This window comes from Bombus huntii, chromosome 12 (assembly GCF_024542735.1).
Source record: "Bombus huntii isolate Logan2020A chromosome 12, iyBomHunt1.1, whole genome shotgun sequence".
NCBI lineage: Eukaryota > Metazoa > Arthropoda > Insecta > Hymenoptera > Apidae > Bombus > Bombus huntii.
This window is the reverse complement of record NC_066249.1, coordinates 11,525,129-11,550,332: the sequence shown is the minus strand read 5'-3', so window position 1 is coordinate 11,550,332 and position 25,204 is coordinate 11,525,129. Positions and strand designations below refer to the sequence as shown.

The 25,204-nt window shown below is 41.4% G+C and overlaps 1 protein-coding gene across 5 annotated transcripts in view; it reads right to left on the bottom strand.

Moving 5' to 3' along the window:
* Window positions 1-1,076: 1,076 nt before the first annotated feature.
* Window positions 1,077-25,204, bottom strand: part of LOC126871971 (homeobox protein homothorax) — a 503,672-nt gene continuing 479,544 nt past the window's right edge. For 3 of the 5 annotated variants that reach the window (XM_050631391.1, XM_050631395.1, XM_050631393.1), the window contains 2 exons: window positions 9,118-9,286; window positions 1,077-8,093 (listed from right to left, as the gene is read on the bottom strand). In XM_050631391.1, the coding sequence (XP_050487348.1) occupies window positions 9,120-9,286 (167 nt within the window). In that variant the 3' untranslated portion in view covers window positions 1,077-8,093; window positions 9,118-9,119. The remainder of the gene's footprint in view (window positions 8,094-9,117; window positions 9,287-25,204) is intronic. The other 2 variants (XM_050631394.1, XM_050631392.1) reach the window with 2 other exon arrangements.

Here is a 25,204-nt window from a genome sequence, read left to right as displayed (position 1 = left end):
CTCGCGTAACAAGGTCCATTTCCATGGAATAACCATCAGCGGTAATTGGCACCTACGGTGGATACGCGGCCCCTATCATATTTCAGAACGAGCACAGGCGAACTAGGAGAGGGTGGGGAGAGAGTGTGGATGGGGTTGGAGAGAAGGCAGGAACAGGAAACACGGTCCAGGGGATGCGACGATGCGGATCGCAAACGCGTGTTTTATACATCGACGGCACCCTTTCGTTTTTCAGTCTGACCGAGGGGGTGACCTTTGCGGATAACAAAGCGGAGCCATCGACAGCTCGCTAACGATTCTCCGTTGCGTCCACCTTGCCAGAATCCGACAACTCGTCGTGCATCCAACATCGTTCGAACGTCATTCGAGGCACGTTGGAATCTCATTTAGTTTGGTTCATATGTCGATTGTGTGAAACGGTCCTGACTATGGTCCGACGATTGGGATGATCGAGAATATTCATGGTTTTCGAGGGTTGATAAGGGTATCTATAGTTGAAATATGTAGCGTATCATGACTTACCTGCTTCGAGAGAAAGGAAGGTGAATTTTCAAAGGCTGTCGAGGTTGAATTGCGATAGAGTTGATAGAGTTGACTTGGTTTCTATAGTTTATAGTTTATATAAAGTGGAAACTTGGCTATTTTTAAAGATCGTATGAGAATTTTTCAGGGATACAAGGTGAATGTTTACTTTATTTTACTGGGTATGTGAACTATTTTTAATGTATAAAATTGCAGCAAAATGAAATTAACTTGATTTGAATATGAGAAAATCGGCCAAGTTCCGTAGACTTCTAGTAGACGGGAAAAAGGAACTGGAGCAACGCCTTGTCACTCGTGATAAAATGCGATGCGCGCGTGATGCTCCAACAAAATTGAAGGACGATTTCTTTCGCGCAGTACTGTTCCCTCGAACATTTTTCAGAAAGAGTCTTACAAAAGAACCAATAAAAATAAGAAAAAGGAAAAATAAGGAAAGAAAAACATATTCGAAAACGAGACGTACGAGCATCACACCCACGTCAACGTATTTACTCGCGAGCACTGTGAAATAAAAGACTGGACACAAGAGGGCGTACACAAGATGTAGCATTTAATGCTCACGTTTCAAAAAAACACTATACAATGGACACTCTCTAACATAGACCACCTTTGACATCGTCCTTCCTTTCATCGTCATCACGTTGCGATCCGTGAGTGTTTTGAACACAATCGATCCGGGCCAATTCACGCGATTGATCGACTCTGTTCCCTCTATGCCAGAGACGCCGTCACGCGTCTCTACGCAAGCCGGGGACGCGTGTACGCGCGTGTCCAGACACATTTTCTTGTTAACGGATGGACGCGTGTGTGCACGTAATCCCACGTATATGTTAATACTAATATTTTACATCGACAGGTATCAGTTTCCGTTTCACTGTGTTTTGTTCTGTTTCTACGTGTTTCCTTTAGTTCCGTTTCACACGCGTCTCTCTCTCTCTCTCTCTTTCGCTCTCTGAGTTGCTCGAGAGAGAGGTGAGAATATACGTAGATCGACGCGAGGGATCAACGAACATCCTCGCCCCGGGGATTCTCGAGGGGTCGAAGGAGGAACCACCTCCCGCACGACCACACGCGTATCGTAATTTCCGCGTCGTCGCGCTATCACAATCGTGCTGAAACAACGATCGAAGAAGCGGTGTTTTTTTCCCGATTTCACAAACACAGAACACAGTTCGATTCGATTAAGTTTTCTTTTTTCCATTTTTTTTTTTTGTTCAATTTATTTACCGTTCCTCTTATTTTTGCATTTTTTAATCTTTTTTACTTAAGAGTGTCAATAGGTCGTCAATACGCAAACAGTTGAAAAAATCTGATTCCATACCGATATAATAAATTTTTAGCTTACTATACACATCATCGTCACCATCAGCATAATCATAATCATCATCATATATCATCATCAGTATCATCATTGTTGTGAATAGCATCATCATCAGCGTTATTTCGTAATCATTTCATCGCTTGATGATCATAATGACGATTAGTGGCGATCTTCAGGTGGCCGACAAACCCCGCCCAACACTCGTTATCGCTGTCGTCATTATGATCATCGCCGCCAACGCCGGCAACGCGGTTACTAACATCGTCGTTCTTCCGTAATTACACGATAATTATACATTACTCTTTCTTCTTCTCCTTTTTTTACACTTTCGCGCCATCTCTTCCTTGTCCATCATTTCTTCCTAGTCGCTTCATTCCATTCGCTCGTTCATTCACGTGTTCCTTTCATACACAGCATTTATTTCTTCGATCGCACCGTTGTCTCGCTACCACTCTATTTCTCTCAGACTCTTTCTCTCTCATTCTCACTCGCGTTCTCTCGTTGCCCTATAGCCGCTCTTGTCGTCGCTCATAAAATCTTTGTTTTAAGTTTCTTTACCTTCTAACATGATTATTACTTAGATACCTTACTGTTACTTCGTATACATTTTTAAGGCGATGATTCATTCAATCGGGTGAACTCATTTAGAAAACGAACAGCCAATAAACGTCGTCCGTTCGCCGCCGTCTTCACATTCCTTTCATAAGCGCTACAACATTATGTTTTCTTTCCTTTCGTTCTTTCATTTCCCTTTTTACACGCCTATACATCTCGCACCAATTGTATAGGCTCTTTTCGTTAATCGTTCATGCGATCCTACTTTTATTTTCTATATTTTTGTTTATTCCTCTTTCCTTCTCCCCCCTTTACTCTTTTCTTCGCCGGGTAACGCGTCGCCGGGCATTTCCACGAAAATATTGATCGCGTTCTCCGACCACGGGGGTGGTGTGTCAGCGAGCGGGGTAAAAAGACGGAGTCGTGTTCGTACGCGAGTCCACCATGGACGTTGCACTTTCGCATGCTGCTACGGAAATGCGCCGACGAACGTTCCACCGGCGTCTGTTCCATCGGGATTTTCATCGGACATCGATCTTCTTCATGAAAAAATAATTTAATCGTCGTTGTCGTAGTCCCTAGTCGCTGGTAAATCGGGACATTTACCGTGTATCAATCTACTCGAGAAATTCATCACAGACGAAAACGACGGCCCAATGTTGCTCATTTACATTCTCGTTTTATAATTTCATCTGTTTGGAAATATTGTTTCATTTTATTTGGTAAAACGATTTTGATAAAGCTCTAGCTAAAGATTCCCATTGAAATTTCTCGTATGCGCGACGACGAATCGGCGCGGAATCGGAAACGATCGACGGAACGGTCATTAACAAAACTAAACAATATATCGTACAACAAATAGAATTCGGTAAGAACACTTCGCTCCGTAAACGATCGTGCTCGATTAGGTATCATTTCGTCGGCCATCATCCGCGTTCGTCTCCATGATTGTCTCGTATTTGATAATCGATTATGTATTATACGATTGTTCATCGGACGTCGCGAGATCGTCCCCTCTAGCATTGACAAGGTCGAATTCGGATAAAAACGAAAAAATTCCACGTCTACGAGAACGACGCTGCTTATTCAGTAAAATGGTATAAAGTCTCAGTCCCCGTGACGTAAAAAGCTCTTACTAAAAATATTGGGAGAATTTGCATCAAAATGTTAAAGAACACGTCGTAGCCGCGGGACGATTTCGAACGCGCGAGATTCTACTATTTTCGCGTTTTCTCGTATACGATGTATCCAGGTAACCAGGTCGTCGAGAAATTTCAACCGGGAAAACGTGATGCTAACGCGTTTTCATGTTCCTGCTTTTCTCTTTTCAGTTTTTTATACATTTCTTTTTTTAGTTTTCGTATTTTTCGTTTCAAGTGACAGATTCGAATTGTCGAAATTTGGAAAAAAATTCGCGGATGAAGGATCGCACGATCGATTGTCGCATTCGTGAAGAGGAGCTACGCACGCGTACTCGCGCTCACCGATCGGAAAATCGGTCGCGATGGATCTCGACGAGTGTCGGAAATTTCACCAATTAACCAGGACCTATAACTGACTTCTCTCGCACCTGAGTCTTTCGGTATACGTAGGTTATCATTTTTTTTTTCTTTCAGTATACTAATACGCCGCTCGACCGTGGCTAGAAAAAAATCGAGCGTCGTTTCGCGTTATCGTTCCGTAGAAGATTGACTTTTCTCGCAAATACAATTTGAAAGATCGTATTTTGAGATCGAACAGGGGTAACGAGAAACGACAGCATCGATTTTCTCGTGAACGTCACGACTCGCGGCAAGAGCAGTGTGTTTACATTAAAATTTTTTATACAAGAATTGCGTGTATGCGGGCGTATTGAAAATATCGATAAAATTTGTCTCGTATGCTCTGTGTTTCTTTCGTTCGTTCGCATCTTCTTTCTCCTAAGCCTCTCTCACAATTTCCCTTCTCCTTACCTTCGTTCCGTTTCTCCTGTTATCGAGCAATTCACCCGATTATCAAAAAGATACCTAGGACGAGCTATTTCGAACTTCACGCTATTCATCCTTCCATGCGTTGATTTATAATCGACGTTTAATTTAATTAAATTTTTAACACTTTCTCTCTAATTCATGTTCTCTCTCCTTTATCCTTACATCACAAAAATTCGCTTCGCTTGTGTATACTCTTTGCTTGTATCGCTTCTTTCTTTCCCCCTTTCTTCGATTCTTTTCTGCGTTTCTTGTCTACCGAATAAAATTAAACGTTGAATCAATGTTTGGAAAGTAATTCAAAATAAAAGTACGAAATAAAAATTGTTCACTAAAGAAATTTTCAGCATCGTAACTGCGTCAATTAGTTTGTTAAAAAAATTGTATGAACAACGGGGTAAGTAATTTCTGAAAGGAAAACGATACGGGAAGGACGAGAAAAGTGTCGAGAAAAGTGTCGAGATCAAAATGGCCCATCTTACAGTTGCGATTTTATTCGACGATCTGTTTCGAGACAGTTCTAAGGCTAGTTCCATCCAATATACACAGCGATTACAGTCACGAGCTGCATTCGTTTCGAGAATCCAATGGAATTTCGATAGATCGTGAATACCGATCAACAGTTTCGTAGAAATGTCGTCCATGTTTCGGACGAAATTTGATCTCGTTCTCAAACTTATTCTTGGAAATGGGAAAAATTTCGACGAAGCTGCAACCAATTTTGGATCGTTGTAAATATTCGAAATTTCATTGATTTTGATGTTTCTCTTTGCCCGAGGCACAATGCGGTGTCGTTGGGTTACTCGAGAATTTCACTGCGATATCGTAGGCAGTTTTGCTAGAAACTTTTCCATTAATACAAAAATTAAATCGATGGGCGGGTTTTCTCCTTTTTGACAGCAAACTAGAAGGATTACGTCTTATAGGGCCAATTCGTTCTGTTTTGAGACATAGGTGAATAAAAAAGGGCATGACATTCGTCTCGATTATTATCTTTAATAGTATTGAATGAAATAAATAGTATCTTCTTTAAGCTCTTGATATTTATTCCATATATATATATATATATATATATATATATATATATATATATATATATATATATGTATCCAAAAAGTGACTAATTGGAGAAAGGAAGAATTACAAACTAAGAGAAGACGAGAACGAAAGAAACCAACCAATGTGTTCCAATACGATACTCCTCGTTGTCGCACGTATTTCCCGATTCAACCTCCACTGTTCGCCGAGGATCTCACTGGTCCACAGATTCTCCGTTTATTACCGAGCCCTTTCACCTCCCCGCGGTGCGGCTAGGGGAAAAGAAAACGGCAGGAAAAGAAAGGAGCGGAAAGACGAGAGCGAGAGAATTCTGCGCGGTCGCGAACATCTCTCGTAAAGCCTTGCCAATCTTGGGTATTCCTTTGCCCTCCTCCCTTCCCACGCTCGCCGCGGTTCAATTAACTATTTATATATATACACAATATATTATATTAATTAAACTTGTAGATCGCATGTAGTTCGCCTGTTTTTAGATTCTCGCGCGTTCCTTTCCTTTCGTAATTATCCTTACGGTGCGGGGAGACGGGGCTTGGGTAATAACGCTCATTTTACGCGCGCCTGTGTCTACGTGTTTTCCTCTGTATCGCTGTATATGTTATATATGTGTGTGTGTGTGTTTACGCGTGTGTATCGTTTTCTATACGTGTGGAGTCGGACAGGTCGGGGAGGAGAGGTCTAACTGTGTCATCGAGTTGTAGAATGACGAAGAACCGTCTGATCTTCTCGCAGGTATCTATATTTTTGTGTATATATGTATATATGTATATACATATATATTTATTTATATTTATATATATACTTTTTTCCATATATATAAATATATATAATCCCTCACCAACTGTCGCTTGCGTATACTATTCTCCTTCCTCGCGCTCGCACATTTTCGCGCACTATCGTCATGTCTGTTTCGGTGTACTTTATCCGCTTTTGCCATCCGTTTCTTTACTTTTTTACCTATTCTTCTTGTTTCCCGCTTTTTTCCTTTTTTTATTCTTTCGACGCGTCTCCTCGATCCAGTACGCACATCGAACACGGCACAACACACACGAGAATAATTATCGTCCCAAAGTCCAATTAAAACGCTTGCTTGTATATATATATTACAATCGGGGGAGGGGGGCGCACATGTTACTTCAGTGTGTGTGTCTGTTATGTATATATTTATATTATATGATAACTCCTTCCTTTAATTAGTAAATTCATTTATAATTAATAACTGTACAAATTTCAATGTCACCTATATATATGCAAGTGAATGTGATCGACGCTCGAGTCCGGCACACGCGTCGATTTCATTCTTCTGTCCTAAAAGTTTCTCTTTTGTTCTGCTGCGTCCTTTTGTTTCGTTCGTTTATGTTTTTCTATTCTTAAATTTGTTCCATTCAGTTCCTCACATTGCCTATATTCTTTACCCTCGCACCGTTTTTTCATTATCGGATTCGCATTTACGTTTTGATCGTGCGTACATGCGTTTGTTAAACGTTTATTAAACGTTTGTACCGACTATTTCTCAATTTTCCCCACACTTATCTTCCTCTCATTTCATTTCCTAGTAGGCTTCCGAAACGCCACCCACCACGTATCTAAAATTCTTTTCCCTATATATATTTATTTATACACCCATATATATCTATACACATGGATGCGCATCTGCGCGCGCGCGTTTGTGTGTATATATATATACATATATATACCGTTCGATCATATTGAATTCCATTCTCCGTAGTTTCGTGCCTCCAGAACTTCTGAATTTTCCGTTTCATCGTCTCTCTCCGCACGTGGATATCTATCTATTAATTAAATCGGATCTGAGTTCGCGAGTACCGGGTTTGCCTTAGTTCTCCAACCCCCTCTACCACTTTCGTTACTTGTATTTTTCTACCTTTTTATTTATCCCGCTTTTCTTACCACTCATTCTTAATGTACACATGCCCGCTAGAAATTGCCTATATCACTCTGTTCGAGGTTACCTCGTTCGTAGCCCCCAATGTCCTCTCTATATAATCGTTAATTAATAATAGCTCGATCGCGACCGTATTAAAATTTAACATTTAAATTCTTCGATCACTACAATATTACACCGCGACATTTGTACACAGAACAATCACATGAATTTCCATCGTATTACGCGGCTCCTCGTACTCTCGTCTTCGTTCAAGCCGCGCGTCTCTCGCCATTTGTTTTCTTTTCTCTTTCTCTCCAGCCATCTTGCTTCCGGTTCCACGCGATCCACACGCCCCGTGTCGGCCTTTCTCCGCCAACGGAGCCTTTCTCTGCTTTGGCGAACGAATCCGCCGTCCTTTGACTCTCTTTCTTTCTCCTGTTCTTCACGAGTTTCTTTTGCCCCGCCTCGATACTCGATTTCCGAGCCACAACCAGACCGACGGCTGTTTTTCCGCTTCCACCGTCCGCATCGTGTACTCCTGGCTCGAACAGCTGGCACCACGAGCCTCGACGTGCGACGCTGCCGAGAAATATCTCTCCGCTTCCGCGTCGATCACGCCCTGGAGGCGACGAATCGCTCCTTGTTGCCCCCGTGCACCTTGCTCTAAACGCCAACCGGAGCACGCTGCGTTTCCGTCACGCTGCTACGTTTCCCGTTCCGCAAGAATCGTCATTCCATCGCCTACCTTTATTTGCGACTACTGCTGCAATGTGACAAATCATATTCTATTAATAAAACCGTTCGTTTTCTATTTGCCCCGAGGACGATGGAAAAAAGCGTTCTTCCCCGCTTTGTACATGCAATTTTCAAAGCTTCAGGGATTGTTTGATTACTGACTTGATTGCTATATCCGGAAGTGACTGACTGAATGGTAATTTGAAATAGTACGAGAATCTATGATTTGTACAAGTCTTCCGATCGTACTTGGTGGAAAAGAGACGATAAGGCCGTGAAATTTGTTAGGAGATAGAATCGATGTGCTTCCAGGGGTGAAGTACTTTGAGGTTAAGACATGAGAGGCTAGTTTCAACTGTGCGATATGTTTATACCTTTTAAAAATAAGAACGCGTATTTTTAATGTAGTCGTAAATTACTTTTTGTCAATAAATGTTCTCACAAGCGCTTGAAAAATGGGACAATTTTTATTGGAATTATTATTCAACGGGAGATATCGTGAACTTTAATAGCATTCAATCTTGATGAAATATTGGAAGCAGTACAGTTTCGATGAAAGACATTTCCCGTTTCAAGCTTTCAAGAATTTCTTTACAACCAGTCTGTTTTTATATAGCCACTTAATACTTTGATTTTTTCGATCAGGAACTTTCAGAGTCACGGAATCAAAAAATGATACCAAACGCAATAACAAAAGCAGTCACATAATATAAAAAGACAAGCAAAGTCCAAGAAATTGAAAATCCTACACGAATTAAGAGATCCATTCACGACCTCGCAATATCATTTCCACCAATAATACCAAGAAATACTTACAATTTCCCAATGATAAGAACGATGTTTCATGTATTTCATCAAATTTGACCCTTTATCCGGGTTTTCATTAACGTTTACCAATTTAACCATCCGTTCGATCTTCGTTTCCGGCTATCAATCTTTCCATCGTCATCGAGCTCGTCACCGACTCGATTATCAAATCAACGATGGCCGCCGGTGTCGTGTTCGACGTCGCACGTACAACACGGAACCGGTCGAACTACTTTCCCACGTACCTTTATAAGTGATGTCCATAGTACTCTGGCGGGTAATGGTACTGATTGTGGAAGGTGGGATCACCGGGCGGCCGGTGCATCATGCTCGCCGCCTGTCCGTCCATCATGTAACCCATCGTCGCGTCCGGACTGTACGCCCCGCTCGGACCTGCGGACAATGGCGGAAACACTACACGTTACTACGGTTAGATCACTGTCCTGTAATTGGCGAGGGGATATTGGAAAAGCTTGTTGGATCCCTTGAAACCGTCATTCGCTTGCCGTTTTCTTCTCTGCGGTAAATCAAATGACGTTTTCGTGAATTTAAAAATGCGATCCAACGAGCTGTGTATCGTTTTCAGTCAATGTCACGTGCTTAAGCTTCTGTTTCTTTTTTTTTTAATTTTGGGGATAATAGGGGAATAGCAGTTGATGCGATATATTAGATATTGAAAGGAAGAATCAAAGATACTAGGATTCTCGCAATCTCGAAGATATATCATTTCTTTTATTTTAATGTGTGGCTAGAATCTTTTATTCTATTCTAATCTCTCATTCATTAAAGTAGTTCCACCTTTGCAGATTGCCACCTTTGAATTCTCTTTTATGTACGTTTCTTCTAAATGATTAATTCTAAACCTCGATAACTACTCCGAATCACTAGACGCCTTGCCATAAATTATCGTATGCTGCAAGTTTTCCACGCAGCAAAATCTTCATTTGGAAGCGATAATCGACATTTAAACTGCTATATTCACGATTATTTCGAACACAATATACAGAAGGTCCACGGCAAAGTTCACTCAAACTTAATTAATTCCCCACTTTTATTTAAAAAGAACTACGATAATTTGCTTAAGAACTGAAACGGCAATGAATATTCGTGACATCGACTACATCGACGCGTTCATGTCACCTGAGAAAATTCATCATCCTTGTTCGAAAGATAGGGAATATCCAAAGTGGTGGATTCTCCTCGAGAATATCAATATATTCATCTATCTAAAACAAGATCCATCCCCCACGCAACCCTAATACCGGGAAAGAGGTACGGACCGGAAACGCACACGACGCCAGCAATTCACTCAGGACTCGACATCGGGGAATTCAATCTTCGTCTTCGTATATCGAAACGGTCGATGCGACGACAGCACCTCTCTCTTTTCGTAAGCGGTAATGGAGCAGGAATCCACGGGAGGCTCCCCTAGTTTTAATGTCGGTATCTTAATGTATATTGCCGCGATAAATCAAGGCCACTGATTGCGTCCTACCCTCGGGCACCAATACGCGGTGAGACGAAGAGCAAATGGGACGAGAGGAAGAAAGAGAGCGGTGGCGGCGTCATCTCGAAATCTCGTACCGGAGGCCGGCCATTGTCGAACACTCTTCTAAGCCTTTCTTATGCCAAATCTGGTCAGGCTATCTTCCAGGGAACGATATTGCTCGTGTATGGTCGTTTATTGCCTGTCGAATACGAGCTCGTTTTGCGAGATCTTTTGTGCGGGTCAGGCTGTTGCGTTAAGTCTTGGTTTCTTGGTAAAATACTACAGCGAATGCGAGTAATTGTTCCACGTGTTGATAAATAGCGATGGTATATATATATATAGAGGAGGTGTGTTGGGTGCTGGAGATTGCGATAATCTGGATGGATAGCTGTATGCGAAAGTAATTTCGAATAACTCGTGATTTATCTCAAGGGGAATTATTTCATCTTCGCTGACGAGTATTGTAATTTGAAAGTTCGGTATTTAGAACGATAAAATTAACAGATTTTGCAACGCGCCATGTTTATTGCGTGTACGAAGCGTTCTTTGAGATACTTTGATTTTTATTTAGGTCAGATTCGCTTAATTATAGTGACATGGATAGTTATTCCCTTTCGAAGAATAAAGCGTAACGTTTACTCAATCTGTAGCTTCAATTTTTCAATAAGGCTCACTAGATAATAATTATGTCTAATTTTTCAGCATTTTTGCGTTTTATACGGTGCAGTAGTTAATAACAAATGTCTGCTTAAGTAGATACTGAAAAAATTGTAAGAAAAGAGGCTAATATCCTAAAACGCAATCGCAAGATTTTTACCGGAAATTCTCTTACAGTAAGGAAAATAATTTTCATACAAATTTCGCAACTGATAATTAATCAAATAAGTGCGATATTTATCTCTGTACTATTCAAGGAACAGATAATTCTAGGACGTGACGCGCTGCAAACAGACTCCTCGCGATTTGCTTCGCGGCCGTACCGTAAATCACAATTATCGCGAATGTTTCTTTGCCTCGCCAATCTCTATCCATCCCACGACTCTTTCGTTTTCCCGGACGCGTGTTTTTCTGCCGCGAATTCCATACTCCGCCAGATTCGTTCGCTCTACCCCACGGAGGAACTCAAAGAATTGCAGATTGACGAGGGAGCACCGACGATGGCACGCAAATAATTTCATCGTAACCTCAATTCCCTCTCCGTTTCTTCATTGAAATAAACAACCAAAATACCATTGGATGAACCAGCATACCATTTCCTGCTGGAAATTGTTGTTAAGTTGCTGTTAAGTGCGACGAAGATGTTGAAAAAGCAATTTGTTATATTAGAATAAGTTTGTCATTTACTATATTGAAATAAATTTGTTCACTTCTTAATAATATATGCACTTCAAGAAATATTATGAAAATATGTTAGTTATACTAAATCAAAGTAGTGGAAAGATTTAAACAGATGGTCAGAATTTTAAGTAACTAGTAGAATGCAATTTAATTTGCTTGAGATAGATGACTTGTAGGATCACCTACTGAGCACTTACCGACATTCCTTCATTTAATTTGAAATTGTTTTGAAATGTAGAAACCCCTTTCCTATAACGAATCAGTAAAGCGTCATACATGATCTCCTTTCGTATGTATATATATATATTTATATATATATATATATATCAAATATATATATAAATATAAATATAATATAAATATAATATATAATATAATACAGAATATAATACAAATATAAATATAAATATATATATATATATATATATATATATATTTGAGAATATATTTGAGAAAATGAAAAGTAGGAATAATACCTAATACATTGGACAAATAAATGTCATATATGAGCTCTTGCCACCCTCTTTCAACATCATCCTTCATTACTCAATTAATTTTAATTTAATTCCCTAGATTGAATAGAAATTAGGTACAGTATTCTGAACCAATTTACATCCTTCCTCAAAAGATTCCAGTACAAATAACAAAATCATGGTATCTGATAGATCCTATAGAATATATTCAAGCAACTTCACAGTAACACCAACCAAACACATTCCCAGTAAACGCACACCCTTTCCACCTCTTCTTCGTCTTGACTCGACGCGAATGTAACTTTCGATTCGCGACTGATTTCGCGAGGAATAATCGAGAGAAGAGACTCCGCGAGTGCGCTTAACGATGCAATTTGCACACGGAGAAAAAGACAAGAAGCTGACGCGCACAGTGGCGTATTCCTCGAGTGCGCGATTTCTTCGAACGCCTCCCGCGCGGCCGATTCCTTAATTTCCCATACTGTGGCCGGTCCTGGACGTCCTGGGACGCCCCGCTGCGTTATAGCGCGGTTTAATCACACTACAAGCGTGCGTCCCTCGTTAGTGGAATATCGTGGCGGCTATAACGCGAGATTACATTCCATGACAGCCTTCGTGGGCAACGCGAAAGACGCTCAAAGGAATCGTTCTCGGACCCTCTTGTTTCATCGGGCTCGTGATAATCGTTCCATGCACCCGTGATTGGTGGAAAACGGTTCTTACCGATCCTTTTCGCCGCGGGATCGCACACAGGGAAACGAATCGAACGTTTGTTCGCTCGTCTCCTGTCAGATGCTGCAATCTCAGCTTGTAATTCTCGTTTTTCTCCTCGTTGTTCGAGCAGGATGAGGCGTAAGAGGCTGTAAAACGATCGGTATGCTCGTATGACTTGTCTCGGGTGGATGATTATGATCCAAGTTTTTGTTGAAAGTTACAGTCTTGTAATGGTAGTCGATAAGAACTTCATATGGAAACGTGATTTTAAACTCGCGATTATTCAGAATGATATTGAAATAGGGATCAGTTACTTCGAAATAGAGTCATTGTATTAGCGTAAAAGCCATATAGGATTGCGATAGAAACCACTTTTATAGACTAATCGTGATATTGAAGTATCTGTACGAAACCAAGGAAACTCTCTCGGTAGTATAAATAACAATGTTACTGATTCGAAGTCCCACCGACACATTATAAAAGATGGAAAGGAATACAGTGATCGTACCGGATTTCAATATAAGTTACGTACAAAAACAATCAGATGCAAAATGATACGAAGAAACGAACTAACACTATGGTATACTGACACCATGAAATACAATTACGATATTCCACAGCGTCCAGCTCTATCCTAAATAACTTACATTCTCGGACACCCTGTATAACTCACTATTTTGGCATATCGTAGCTCAAATAACGAAGCCTACAAAACCACGCTATCGACCATTATCGAATCAAGAACAAAAGGATCGATGGTATCTCCAGGTCGTCAGGTTCCAGAGTATCTCAAACGCTTTCGTACCTTTCATCGTGCTTTAATACACAAAGACGAACTATCGGAGGATATGATCGCCGCCTTAATGGCACTTCTTACAGCGCCTTTGAGCCTCGTGGAGATAGCACTTCACAGTCGTAGAGGGAGTTCGTTAACCGAGGACCCTTCATCACGAGTGTGTATACCGCGTTACCTTTCCTCAAGCTCGAGACGTGCAAGCATTCGAGGACCGATAGACCAATGACACGAGAGGGTCACATTGGTAACGACGAAAAACTTGATGCAGCGTAATAAAGCTCGTACTTAGCTCGAAGCGTGTTACTAACGCGCGTAAATCCGCGAAGTTTCTCGCCTAGGCACGCTTCGGACCCTCCTCGAAGGGGTTTAACACCGAAACTACGAGTGCAATACCGTGGTGGCCGGTCATTTATTTTAAAGACACTCCTGGAGGATGAGGTTAATTGCAGACGCGGCAACTTGCGAGAAAGTATGTCGAGGATGCGCCTGGGAGTAACTTTGGTGTGTCGTTTAAAGGGTCAAGACGATTCAGGCCAAGGATTTGAATCTTCGAATGGCGTTAGAATTATGTTTGTTCTGACTTTTGTGATAATTGTGAATATCTCCAAATAATAAGCAGAATACTTCAATAAATAAAGATGTACACTGATTCTACTGGTAACATGTAATGCCATTGTCTATGTCGTGATATTCATACAAGATTTTTTTACCGAACATATTCTACTTTTCAATTATTCGCGCGAAACTGCTCCAATTTTCAATCGCACCGCAGTTATATAGGAAAATGAGATTCCAAGAGGGAAGATTCTATTCTACATTTCCGATTTATTGTATTTTAGACAGAAATTCTACGCGCAGCCAGATTTCTACGCGACACCCTTTCTATATATTAACACTTAATTAATACGGATCACTTGTTGAGATATTCACACGATTTTCAGTCAGTATCATTTTTAATTCTATCAGATCGCTCACTTTAACATACACATCCGGGCACGTAATCACTTTGTTAATATAACAATAATCGACTGAATGAAATTATGTATATTCGGTACTATATTTTATTAGAGATCTATGAAATTAAAGAGAGGCCGATTATTCAAAGCGAAGATCGCGCGAGGGAAGTGTCAATACTCCGTTTCCTTGACGTCTGGCGATTTATAGAATTGAATAATGACTGAATTAGCGACGATTACAAATTGGCTGGCCGCGTAATAAATAGCCAGCGAATTGATTAATAAGGACGCGTTAAACTGTGCATCGTTATAATCGATGATAAATTATGTGAGCCACTGCGGATGCAGAAACGACTGGCGAAATTTATGAGACGGTTCCCGAGCCGTATGTATCGAGAGTCGATGAAATTCGATGAAGTCCAAAAAAAAAAAAAAAAAAAAAAATCAGGATGGACTATCTCGAAACACGTTTACTCTATCGTTATCTACGAATTGACATTAATATCGTCAAAAGCTACGAGAAACAAGCTGTAATTAATGGACATAAATTAGGCTCGAAATAAAATTAGCGATGGTAAAATTCAAAATCTTATCATTACGTTGCGGATGTTTATGTGTTTATAGAATATATAAAGGTGCAAGATCGTAGAGAATGTATGCGAAGAATGCGGTGAATATATAATGTGCAAAATTATACAAAATGTCTATAATGTAGTAGCTATTGCGATATTTAAACGGTAAAATATATCTCTACCGAGGGTCTATTCGTCTTATATTCATGAATTTTATAATCATAAAAAAGTATAAATTTTGCATAAACTTCCAGACTGCTCGTGATATACACATAAATGACAAAATAGTAAATGTCTCGTCACATAATTACATCGTGGATGCTACGCTATCGCTATCCTTCTTATCGAAAATTTCTAAAATTAGACAGAATACATGTGATATTTAAAATGCATAGTCCATTTTTTTAGCACTGCGTAGAGTATATAGACGACGAAAAACTCGTGAAAGTTTCATCGAACGTCTGATATTCATCTCAGCGTAATTTTACAAAACTACACCTACACAATAATATTTCAAATACACAAAGTATATAAAAGGCAAATTTTCATAGGAATCTCACGTCTCTAGTTATTTAGAAAAATGTGAAACCGCACGAACAACTACAATCTACTGCTCGGCCACGTAACACAACCAACTCGTAAAAGTTAGATCAAACAGCCGCATCACAAGCGCTGCGCGATAGATTTCCTCTCGCGCAAAGTTTCGTCCGCGATTACCTCTGATCAGCGTGCCGGAGCAAACCGCAAAACACGGAAAGACACCTTCGTGCAGCCACTAAAGCGTATCTATTATACCGGCGAAGATAATCCCCTCGGAAACGAGGTAAAACTTCGAAATCCGTTTTGCGGGGGCGTATAGAGGGAGGAAAGGGTTGGGGGTGTGCCTTCTCGGTGGCGCGTTCGCCCGCCAACACGGGAACAACATTAGTAACTTATGGTTGCGGCCCAGCGGCTGGATGGCTGCTTGCGTTTCAGACGTAGATCCGGAGCTACGGAACCGTGGTAAGAGGTCGAAGCCTAGAGAGACCGGCTGCAACCAAGACGAGCGTGGAATCCTTTTGCGGGAAGGGGTTAAGGGGTGGAAGGTGAACGAAACCGAGGCGAACCGAGCTTCTGAACTTAGTTACCCAGCGACACCGTGAGTTTCGGCCGGAGTTCCAGTTCGAAGAGCCTGCCCGGTTTCCAGCCACGGAGAGGGCATAACCCGGGCGAGCGCGGCAGCTAGGAGTTTGCCAGGGGCTTTCACCGGCGGAACGCGGTGTGAAAACCGCGGAAGAAGGGCGGCCACCGAACCTGAGGAGAACCAGCCGAGAACCGTGATAAATATGAGCAGTCTAAGTAACAAGCATCAGTTCCCGGAGAGTTCACGCCGTGGCCGAGTCTAGTAACGAACTTCCGGCAAGATTTAAAGGAGCCGGCAAGTTCGACCCGCCCCCCGTGAGCTCCCACCGAAATTGACGACTTAATTAGCGACGGGAACCGACTGCGAGCCCAGCGAGTGCTATGGATCTGTTTTCTTGGAAAAGTTGAGATATGGTGCAGTAGTTGTCCATGCCTTACCGACATATTCTAACGTTCTATATGGTGGAAAATTGTCGTGAGAATTTCTTTTTTCTGCAAGAATATCGTAGTTAATCACTGATGAATACGAACATAGATTCGATGAAATTACATTTAGTCGTTTAACGCACTTGAAATTGATGATGGATTGCGTACGTCATATGTATTTTTTATCTAACCTGATCGACAAAAAATCATAGTTAACGAAGGATATTGAAATCTTTCTACTATATGAATGGTCTACTTACATGAACCATTTGTCCTTCGACGAATTCAGATAAATGGGGTCATACTGCATATACGTCTCTAGTTTCTAATACTAAGTAGCAAACACATCACGTTACTTCGTATATCATCGTGATATACGTTTCTAACATGTACTTCAAATTTAAGAATATCAACATTTTGAAACCCAAAATGGTCTCTCAAGAATGTTTTGCTAGAACAGTAATGCACATCGGGAGGCAAACTACCCTTGAGTCCCATGGAAGGAGGAAGAGAGAAAATCGTCACGGTTAGTGGGTAGCAGAGGGAGCCAAAATCCTCCCTCTCCCCTTATACAGCCCTTGTCGTTCATGGGCAAGCAAATTCCGAGAGGTTGCGGAGTCAGACACGGATAAGAAGAAGACGGGGAAAGGGAAGAGTGATTCGTGGAGCGGAAACCGGAAATGTGCTCCGGAACCTTCAACAATCCCTCGATGAAACTATTGGTCATCCGCGACGCAATACCGGATACGCCGGATCTAATAACTCATCCGCCTGCTGCCTGCTCTCTCCCACTCTTCGTCTCTCTCTCTCTCTCTCTCTCTCTCTCTCGCTTCCTCTCTCTTTTCCTAACACTCTTTCCCTTCGACTATCCATGCTGTATTTTTTTCTCTGTTTTTCGCTCTCTTTCTATCTATTCTCCTGTAACGGCGTCTCCCACTTTTTCTCTCGTGCCGTGTCGTCTACCGTTTCCTAGCGCATTGTTCGTTTCGACGGCGATCGAAGATAATGTCGTCGGGCGAGGAGAGAATAATATCGGTGTCACGGAGGCCAGTGTGTATTGTGACGATTCCACAATGAATTCCTGCCGAATCGGCGGCGCTATGTCATTGCCGGCTCGTACATGAGATCCGTAAATGGTATGATTAAAACGGCTAATGGAAACAATTCCGGAAACTGGTTGACATCGTCACGGCTCGCTTGCCCGGCCAGTCTTTACATCGCATTGTCAAAACGCGGATCCCGCGGTAATTCATGTCGGATATCGTGGTCAATGTTTGCCAACTGAAGGTTTCCGTTCTTTATCTCTTACGATACTGAATATTTTATTCGATCAAAATTCCAAATATTCAAAATTACGAGCGAGAACCGCGAAGGCTTATTGGAAGATCCGAAGAGAGCACGTACATTAATTATCTGACATTTGACATTTTATCTCGACTGATTCATATCCCATACAAGTTACTTTCGAAACCTGCTCATAATTTCAATGAATTTTTATATTCTCGTAACCAATAATATATTTGTATTTTCGTATTTATGATATCTATATATAATTTGTATATTTCTACCAAATTCATACGTAACACGGAAGAATATAATTTACGTGTTAAAACTATTCTTCATATCTCTACGGTTAAAGCAGAGTCGAACGAAATAGAACAACGAATCTAGAAGGTTAAAAAGTCTGTACCTGGAATCACTGGCTACCGAGACCTTCCTCAAATTCAAGATACAAAAAGCAACAGCTCTATCCTCAGTAAGTCACCCTATCCGAAGGAACCCTGTTGAGTGACGAAACAATACTCGCTGGTAGGACTTAAAACAACCTCTCTGGAGGATGTTCAGTGTGATATACGACACGACGTAATTGCAGGAATTTAATCAATCAGAAACATACCCTAACGTGAGTACACGGCAGTTTCCTAGCCTTGCCAAGCCGAGTTAAGCCCCGAGGGAGTCTCATTTAAGATAAATCCAGGAGTCGGCGACATCGAGTAGAACGGCGAACTCGGGTCATCGTTGTCGTTCCGATGATGAAACGCTAGGACTACTATCCTAGATTCACTCTTCTTTTCTTCAGTTAACATCTCCTCTTCTCGGTCTTTCTTTTTCTCTCCTCTCGAGAAGAACGTTTTCTTCTTCCTTCTTTTGGTCGATTTTTGACTTCGCCTCTTTCTTCTCTCGTACGTGCAGAAACGTCCACGCGAGAGGGGCGAGCGTGTACACGGAGTGGAAACGGCCACACACAAAACTCCCCCTGCAGCCCTCTGATATATAGCCCCTTGGAGGTCGATGACTTCCGCTATTTTTCTTCCGCTGTCTCCAGCAAGCAACTTCCCTATCCTAACGTGCACCCCGCCCGGCCGTTTCGGTACTTTCCTACGCTCCTGCTCTCGGATATCCAGCGGCGGACATCGATCGAGACCAGCCGGCTGTTCTGTTGCACCAGAAGATCCCGTAACACCGACCAAATCTTCGGGAAATCGAGACCACGCGAGCCTTTGTTTGCCCTCGGAACATCGAACAGCCTCTTCGATCGCGTTTTATAGCGCAAATCGAACGACAACTGTATTTTTAGTAATGATGTTTCGCGTTCGAAGAAAGAATATAGAAATTATGTATTTTAGAAAATTCCGAAGATTGTTCTTTAGCGGAATTTGTCAGAAATTCTTTTTGTTGAATATAAGAGTCACGCAAAGTTTAATCCTGAAGTTCTGAATGCAGTATTTTTTAAAGTACAGTAGAGATACAAGTGAGTAGGCAGGCAATGGGAATAGGTATCGATGGAATTTCATGAAATACGGCTTCATTATGCAAAAATGTAAATATCAATCTCAATTATTTACTAAGTAATTAATGTGTTATAAGGATATATAATAAATAAAACTTCGCTACTACTACGCTAGTTCTAGTTCGACTTTTAAATATTTTATAGTAAGAATGCTCTGGATACGAAAGCAGATATATAATAAAAGATTAAATGTAAAATAAGGTGTACAATAATAGAAATTATAAATGGCGCCGAGGTATTTTTATTACAAATGGGAATTATAACAGAAAAAATAGTTCACTTATGACATTCTAATTACTAGCGTTTCATTTATCTAATTGCATTCTGGTGAAAATCATATCATCCTATCAATTTGTTTTATCCAAAGCTCTTACTTGTTCACAAAAATTTAATCCGCGAAAACGTCACAAGAGAAAAGAGCAATAACTCTAGGCTTCTGCAAACAAGAAGACATACTGTATATCAGAGAGAAGAGCAGTATTGATTCGCCTTGAGCAACGTTCAACGAAGTACTTATTTACGAATGCATAAGCAACCAGCGTTACAAGACAGATTTTTATCGTACAAGATGCAGAGCAATCTCCCTAAAGAATGAAGGAGAGAGAAGGAAGATAGGAAGGGGGCTAAGGGAGAGAATGGGAAGAGGAGGAACGAGTATACGAAAGCGGGACGGGGTAGCAAAGAAGCTACTGCATTTATGGATGTCCTCCCCGTGACAAGCCGAAATTAATTTACCCCCTACTCCAGACCGTCGAGCGTTGGCATATTTTAACCCAGTTCTTCAGCCTCCAGTGTTTTTTTCCAACCCCTCGACCGTTCACCCTCCGCCCTCTGTGTGTTACGAGTCCACATAAATTTCTATCGAACGGACACAGACGGATAGAGATTCGCTAAATCCGCCGAGAGGCGATTCGATAAAACCCGTGGAGCGCTCGCGGCTGACTGGCTCCTTAGTTGACGCGATAAATAATTAATGATCGAACGGCCAGTATGGGCCGAGGAGAAAGGCGAAGGAGAAGGAAGAGCAGACGCGTATTGCTGGTCCATAAAACATTTAATATTTATAAGGTACGAAACGGAGGAGAAGCGAGGGGGCGGCAGGACAACCGCCTGACTCGGATATATATTATCGGATCTTATGCGGCCTATACGGTATTTAGATATTTTAATTAACCGATCGGCTATAAATTATGATAATTAAGGAGGACCAGCGCACGGGAACCTGCCTACGCTGTCGAGTTTCGCGTTGTTTTGTCTGCACCAGGGATCTATAGACGAGTTAACATGTGCATGACGTATCGCCGTGGATCGTCTCGTCCCGAATTCGGGGATTAGAAACGTTTCCTGAATTCCCGGGTGTTGCTTATGTAGTACGCCATATGGCAAACCGAGAGACGTCGTTGGTGAAGGAACGGGATCGTTAAGTTGGATTTTGCGACCGTTTCTTCAAGAGCTACTTACTCGGCCTCCTCGAACGTTATTTTACGTTTATGGGAAACGGTTTATGCGTAAACTGAAGTTGAAGAGAGCCCAGGGAGACGTAGAATCGAGCGTAGGAGCTAGCAAGTTACTTATTCTACTGATCGTTCTATCGTTAAAGACCTTCGATATTTGGTGTTTAATTGTGAGCCAGCAAATTATAGATAATTTGTCTGTAATTTGTTGGCGTATTTAAACCGAATATAAGAACGTATGTAATTCGACGTCCACACGAAACGAGAATTCCTTAAAAGCGCTTTTTAACGTCAATCGAAGGTATCGTCTCTCCCTCTGAATATTTATTAGGAGTCCCGCGGGGAATCAAAGTGGACGTCAGCAAACAGAAAGACGCATCACTCGGCACCTTGCACGGGCCTCGATTAATCAAGCGTCTGGAGAGCGAACGTCATCCTGCGATTCCTTTCAATTCCACCCATCGTGCGGTAAGAGACGAAGCGGAGGCATTGAAATAATAATGCACAGCTAAAGGTGGACGAGGAATTACGATTTTAACGAGGCCAGCGGATGCAACAGCCCCGTTGGGGGCACCCCGACCGCTGGATTACAGAGAGCATTCTTAACAGTGTCAATAAACGGAGGTTATGAGAGCCACAAACGTCGGAAGTGTCTCTCCTTACGACGGACATAAATAAGCCGAGCAGCGGCTGGCTGGTCGTTTAAATGTCGCGAAGTAACTCCCTGGCCCGAGTGAACTTTGCTTCGACGCTCGGCTTCCTCGCTGTAATCTGTGGCTGCTTGTTCTTTGTATTCTTTATGCAAGAGACTGAGTGCTCTCGCATGTGTCTGTTTGATGGTCGAAGAATATTGATGGGTGTAAAGTTTAGTTTCTTCGTTGGAGGTTATTGATCTGAGCATTTTATTTCGGTGAGAGCGTGCGGGCCAAATTGAGGCAGCGCTTGATGAATTATTAGGGAATATTTTAAAATACACTCTTTACTGGGAGTTGCAGAAGATGTTTTAAATTGAGTGATCGAGATATGATAGAAGGCAGTGAGATATTAAGGTAGTGGAATATTACAATGCAACTATTTCTAGGCACCTATTTACTTATAATCATTGTACTTTATATTGTTAAACGAAGTTCACTGGTCAAGAGATGAGACCATCTTTTAAAGTGACTTTGTTTGAAAGGATTGGTCAAGATGTTTCTGTCCTCCTGATGTTATAAGTTTCTTAAACTACTGGAAAATAATACACGATACTACTAATCGTTGATACTACGATGGACTACTGCATGTTAAAGATGCCTAGCTTTTTGTTATTTACACTTTCTAATGATATCTAAATCTCGACCTTCGTCAAAAGAATGCCATATGAATAAAATTACATTTTTCAATTATTCAATTTCACTTTTACAATTCACTATATCGATTAATTTTAAACTAAAAATTAATACGTTTCATATACTACCAAATATTCGTTGCAAGATAAAAAGGAAGACTAATTCTATTCTTTTCATTGGAAACGATTACAGCAACAATAGTAAGAGATAAAACCACCCTATAATATTTCTTCTAATAAAAAAAAAAAAAAAAAAAAGAGAAAATTCACGCATAGACCAACACACAACTGAATGAGGAAAGAAGCGAGATGACGCGTCGATCTCATGTCGTGGAATCAAAAAACGGCCCGATGGACGATAGAGCGACTTAACAGCCGAGGAACGGCGTCGATGCGTTTTCACGATACCACTCCCTGCCCCTTGCCTGTCCCTCGAAGCGAGCCAGGTTTCTTCCTGCTTGCCATTACCGCGGCGGAGCCTTGATGGCGAAAGTGGTCTAGGGGGCAAACGGTCAACGAGACTCGAGATGAGATAGAACAGACCATTATGGCTACGCCGATAAGATAGGTCCACCCTCCGTGATACGTAGTAGCCACGGTCAGAACGTTCTAGGTACGGGTTTGATACACCGGACGCGATCCACGGCATGAAAAATCTAGTTGGAAGAGACGAGAATGGGACGATAGACGGGGGAAAGCAGAGGTGGATGGCGAGGGGGTGGCGGCGAATGGAAAGGGGGAGGACGAAGCGAGGGCGGTGTCCAGCGCCCCCGAGAACTCGGACCTTATCTTTTCATAGCGATCGTGACCGTCCAAGACTTCATTTCCGTGCTCGAGGAGCCACCCCAGCGTCGGTTTATACACGTAACGTAACCGGTAACAAAATGGACCTCTTGGCTCGTTTACGTGGGCACGGATTTCGTTGGAGGAAATTAGTCGACGCGTTGTATTCGACGGGGTAACCGCGTGTTCAGAATGCGGTATCAGTAGCTCTACGTTATTAGCCGATGAAACGATTTACGGACAAAAGGTATTTCGATCTAAGGATGAGAGTAAAGTCAGCGTATTTTCGAAGGAATTCTTGCGGAGAAGGTGAATATAGACTTTTATTTTTGTCATTTCGGATATTTAGACAGCCTGATAAAAGTTTCTAAAACTACCGACGACTGAAATATAAGATTCGTATTTGGTTGAGATGAAACGTATATGATGAAATACATAATATAAGAGAGACAAGCTTTAAGCTACGTATTTTATAAAGACTTAAGAGAGACCCTGAAAAATGTGTTGTGTCAAATCTATTAAATTTTTATAAGAAATTAAAAATGGATGGTTTTAACCATTCCGGCAGTTTTAATATAGCGTTGTACGTACAAATACAGCGCTATATATTGATGTGTAAAAAAGAACTGTAGCAAATCTGTAAAATTACTATGAAAAGTTAAGAATTACTTTTACCCACTTCCAGAAATTTGGTATTAAATGCAATGGACATTCGTTTGTTATTCAGAACAGATTAAATTTAACACAGAATTTCGTTAACGATATCTATGGAGAAACTGATGTGCAATGTGCTCGAATCGAGGCAACCTATCGATTCCATCTTAATATCGACAGACGCAGAGAAATTTCAGAAATTGATAGTTTATCGAATAATTCAGAACGGTCAACCTCCGTCGGCTCAATATTACGTTTAACCACTGAAAACTGAGCGCGTTGATCGAAACTCTAATACGACCGGATGCAATTTCCCCGGTTAAGCTGGTTGTGTCCCAGTTCCACTCACCCTCCGGCAAATAATAACATTTCTATAAGTCGGTCGTTTGTATTCGACGACTGGCGCTCATGCACCCCATTTCAATTAACGTATGATGTATGTCGTATAAGGAGCCGTATCCAGCACCTTTCAAACGTTGGGGCCGTAATGCGCGAGGGATCGCCGCTCTAAGTAACTCTATATCACGTCTACGTGACACGAAACGCAGAGAAAAAAAATCTTATATGGTCGAGAAGGACAAGAATTGTCCTTGATCTTTTAACTGTCCCCTCGGTTTCCATTGTTGTTCTCTGCAGACAATGAAATATCGCTCCTTATTCGTCAAAGAATTCGTTACACAACACGTGTTGACGCAAGAAACGTTTATCTGAATATCGTGGATAGAAGGATGTTAATTTTATTAAGACACGATGGAGTTTGTAAAAAATAGAACTGGTGACTGGAGTGCAAATGGAAGATTTTAAGATATAAAAATTCATAATAAAAAATATTCAAAGTATAATATTCGTTATAATATTTGGTAGATAAAGTAAATCTCTGCTAAGACCTCGTTTCTTTAGTTGTGTTCATAAACATGTAAATATTATACAAATATCCGCAAATTCATCCTAACACGTGTTACTCAAATCATCTTTGTTCTCATATAAGAGAAACTCCAACGATCTTTACTTCCGCGATAATTTGCAAAATATCAGTCGTCACACATTATACAATTAACCAAAGTACTACGTTTTCTATATTCCTCATTATTATATATCATTACGGTCTACTTAATAAAGTGACTACCATATTAATTAAGGGTCAGCAAGAGCACCGTACCGCCCAATTTTTCGCCCAATTCAAATCTACCACGATGTCTATATCAGAGCACGAAGTAGTCAACGTCGGCGCTTCCGATGACGTTCTCGGGAGTTGGTTTGGGTGACGTACAGGGTGTTCGCAATTTCTCCCGATTCCCGACCCTAGGACATCCATTTTATTTAGCGCACCGGTGGACCACGAGGCAAGTGAGGGGGACGTTCGACGACCAAGGGGCTTTCTCTTTTTCTCCATCTACCGATATCCCATCAGTGCCAGCAGGAACGTTTACAGCGGGC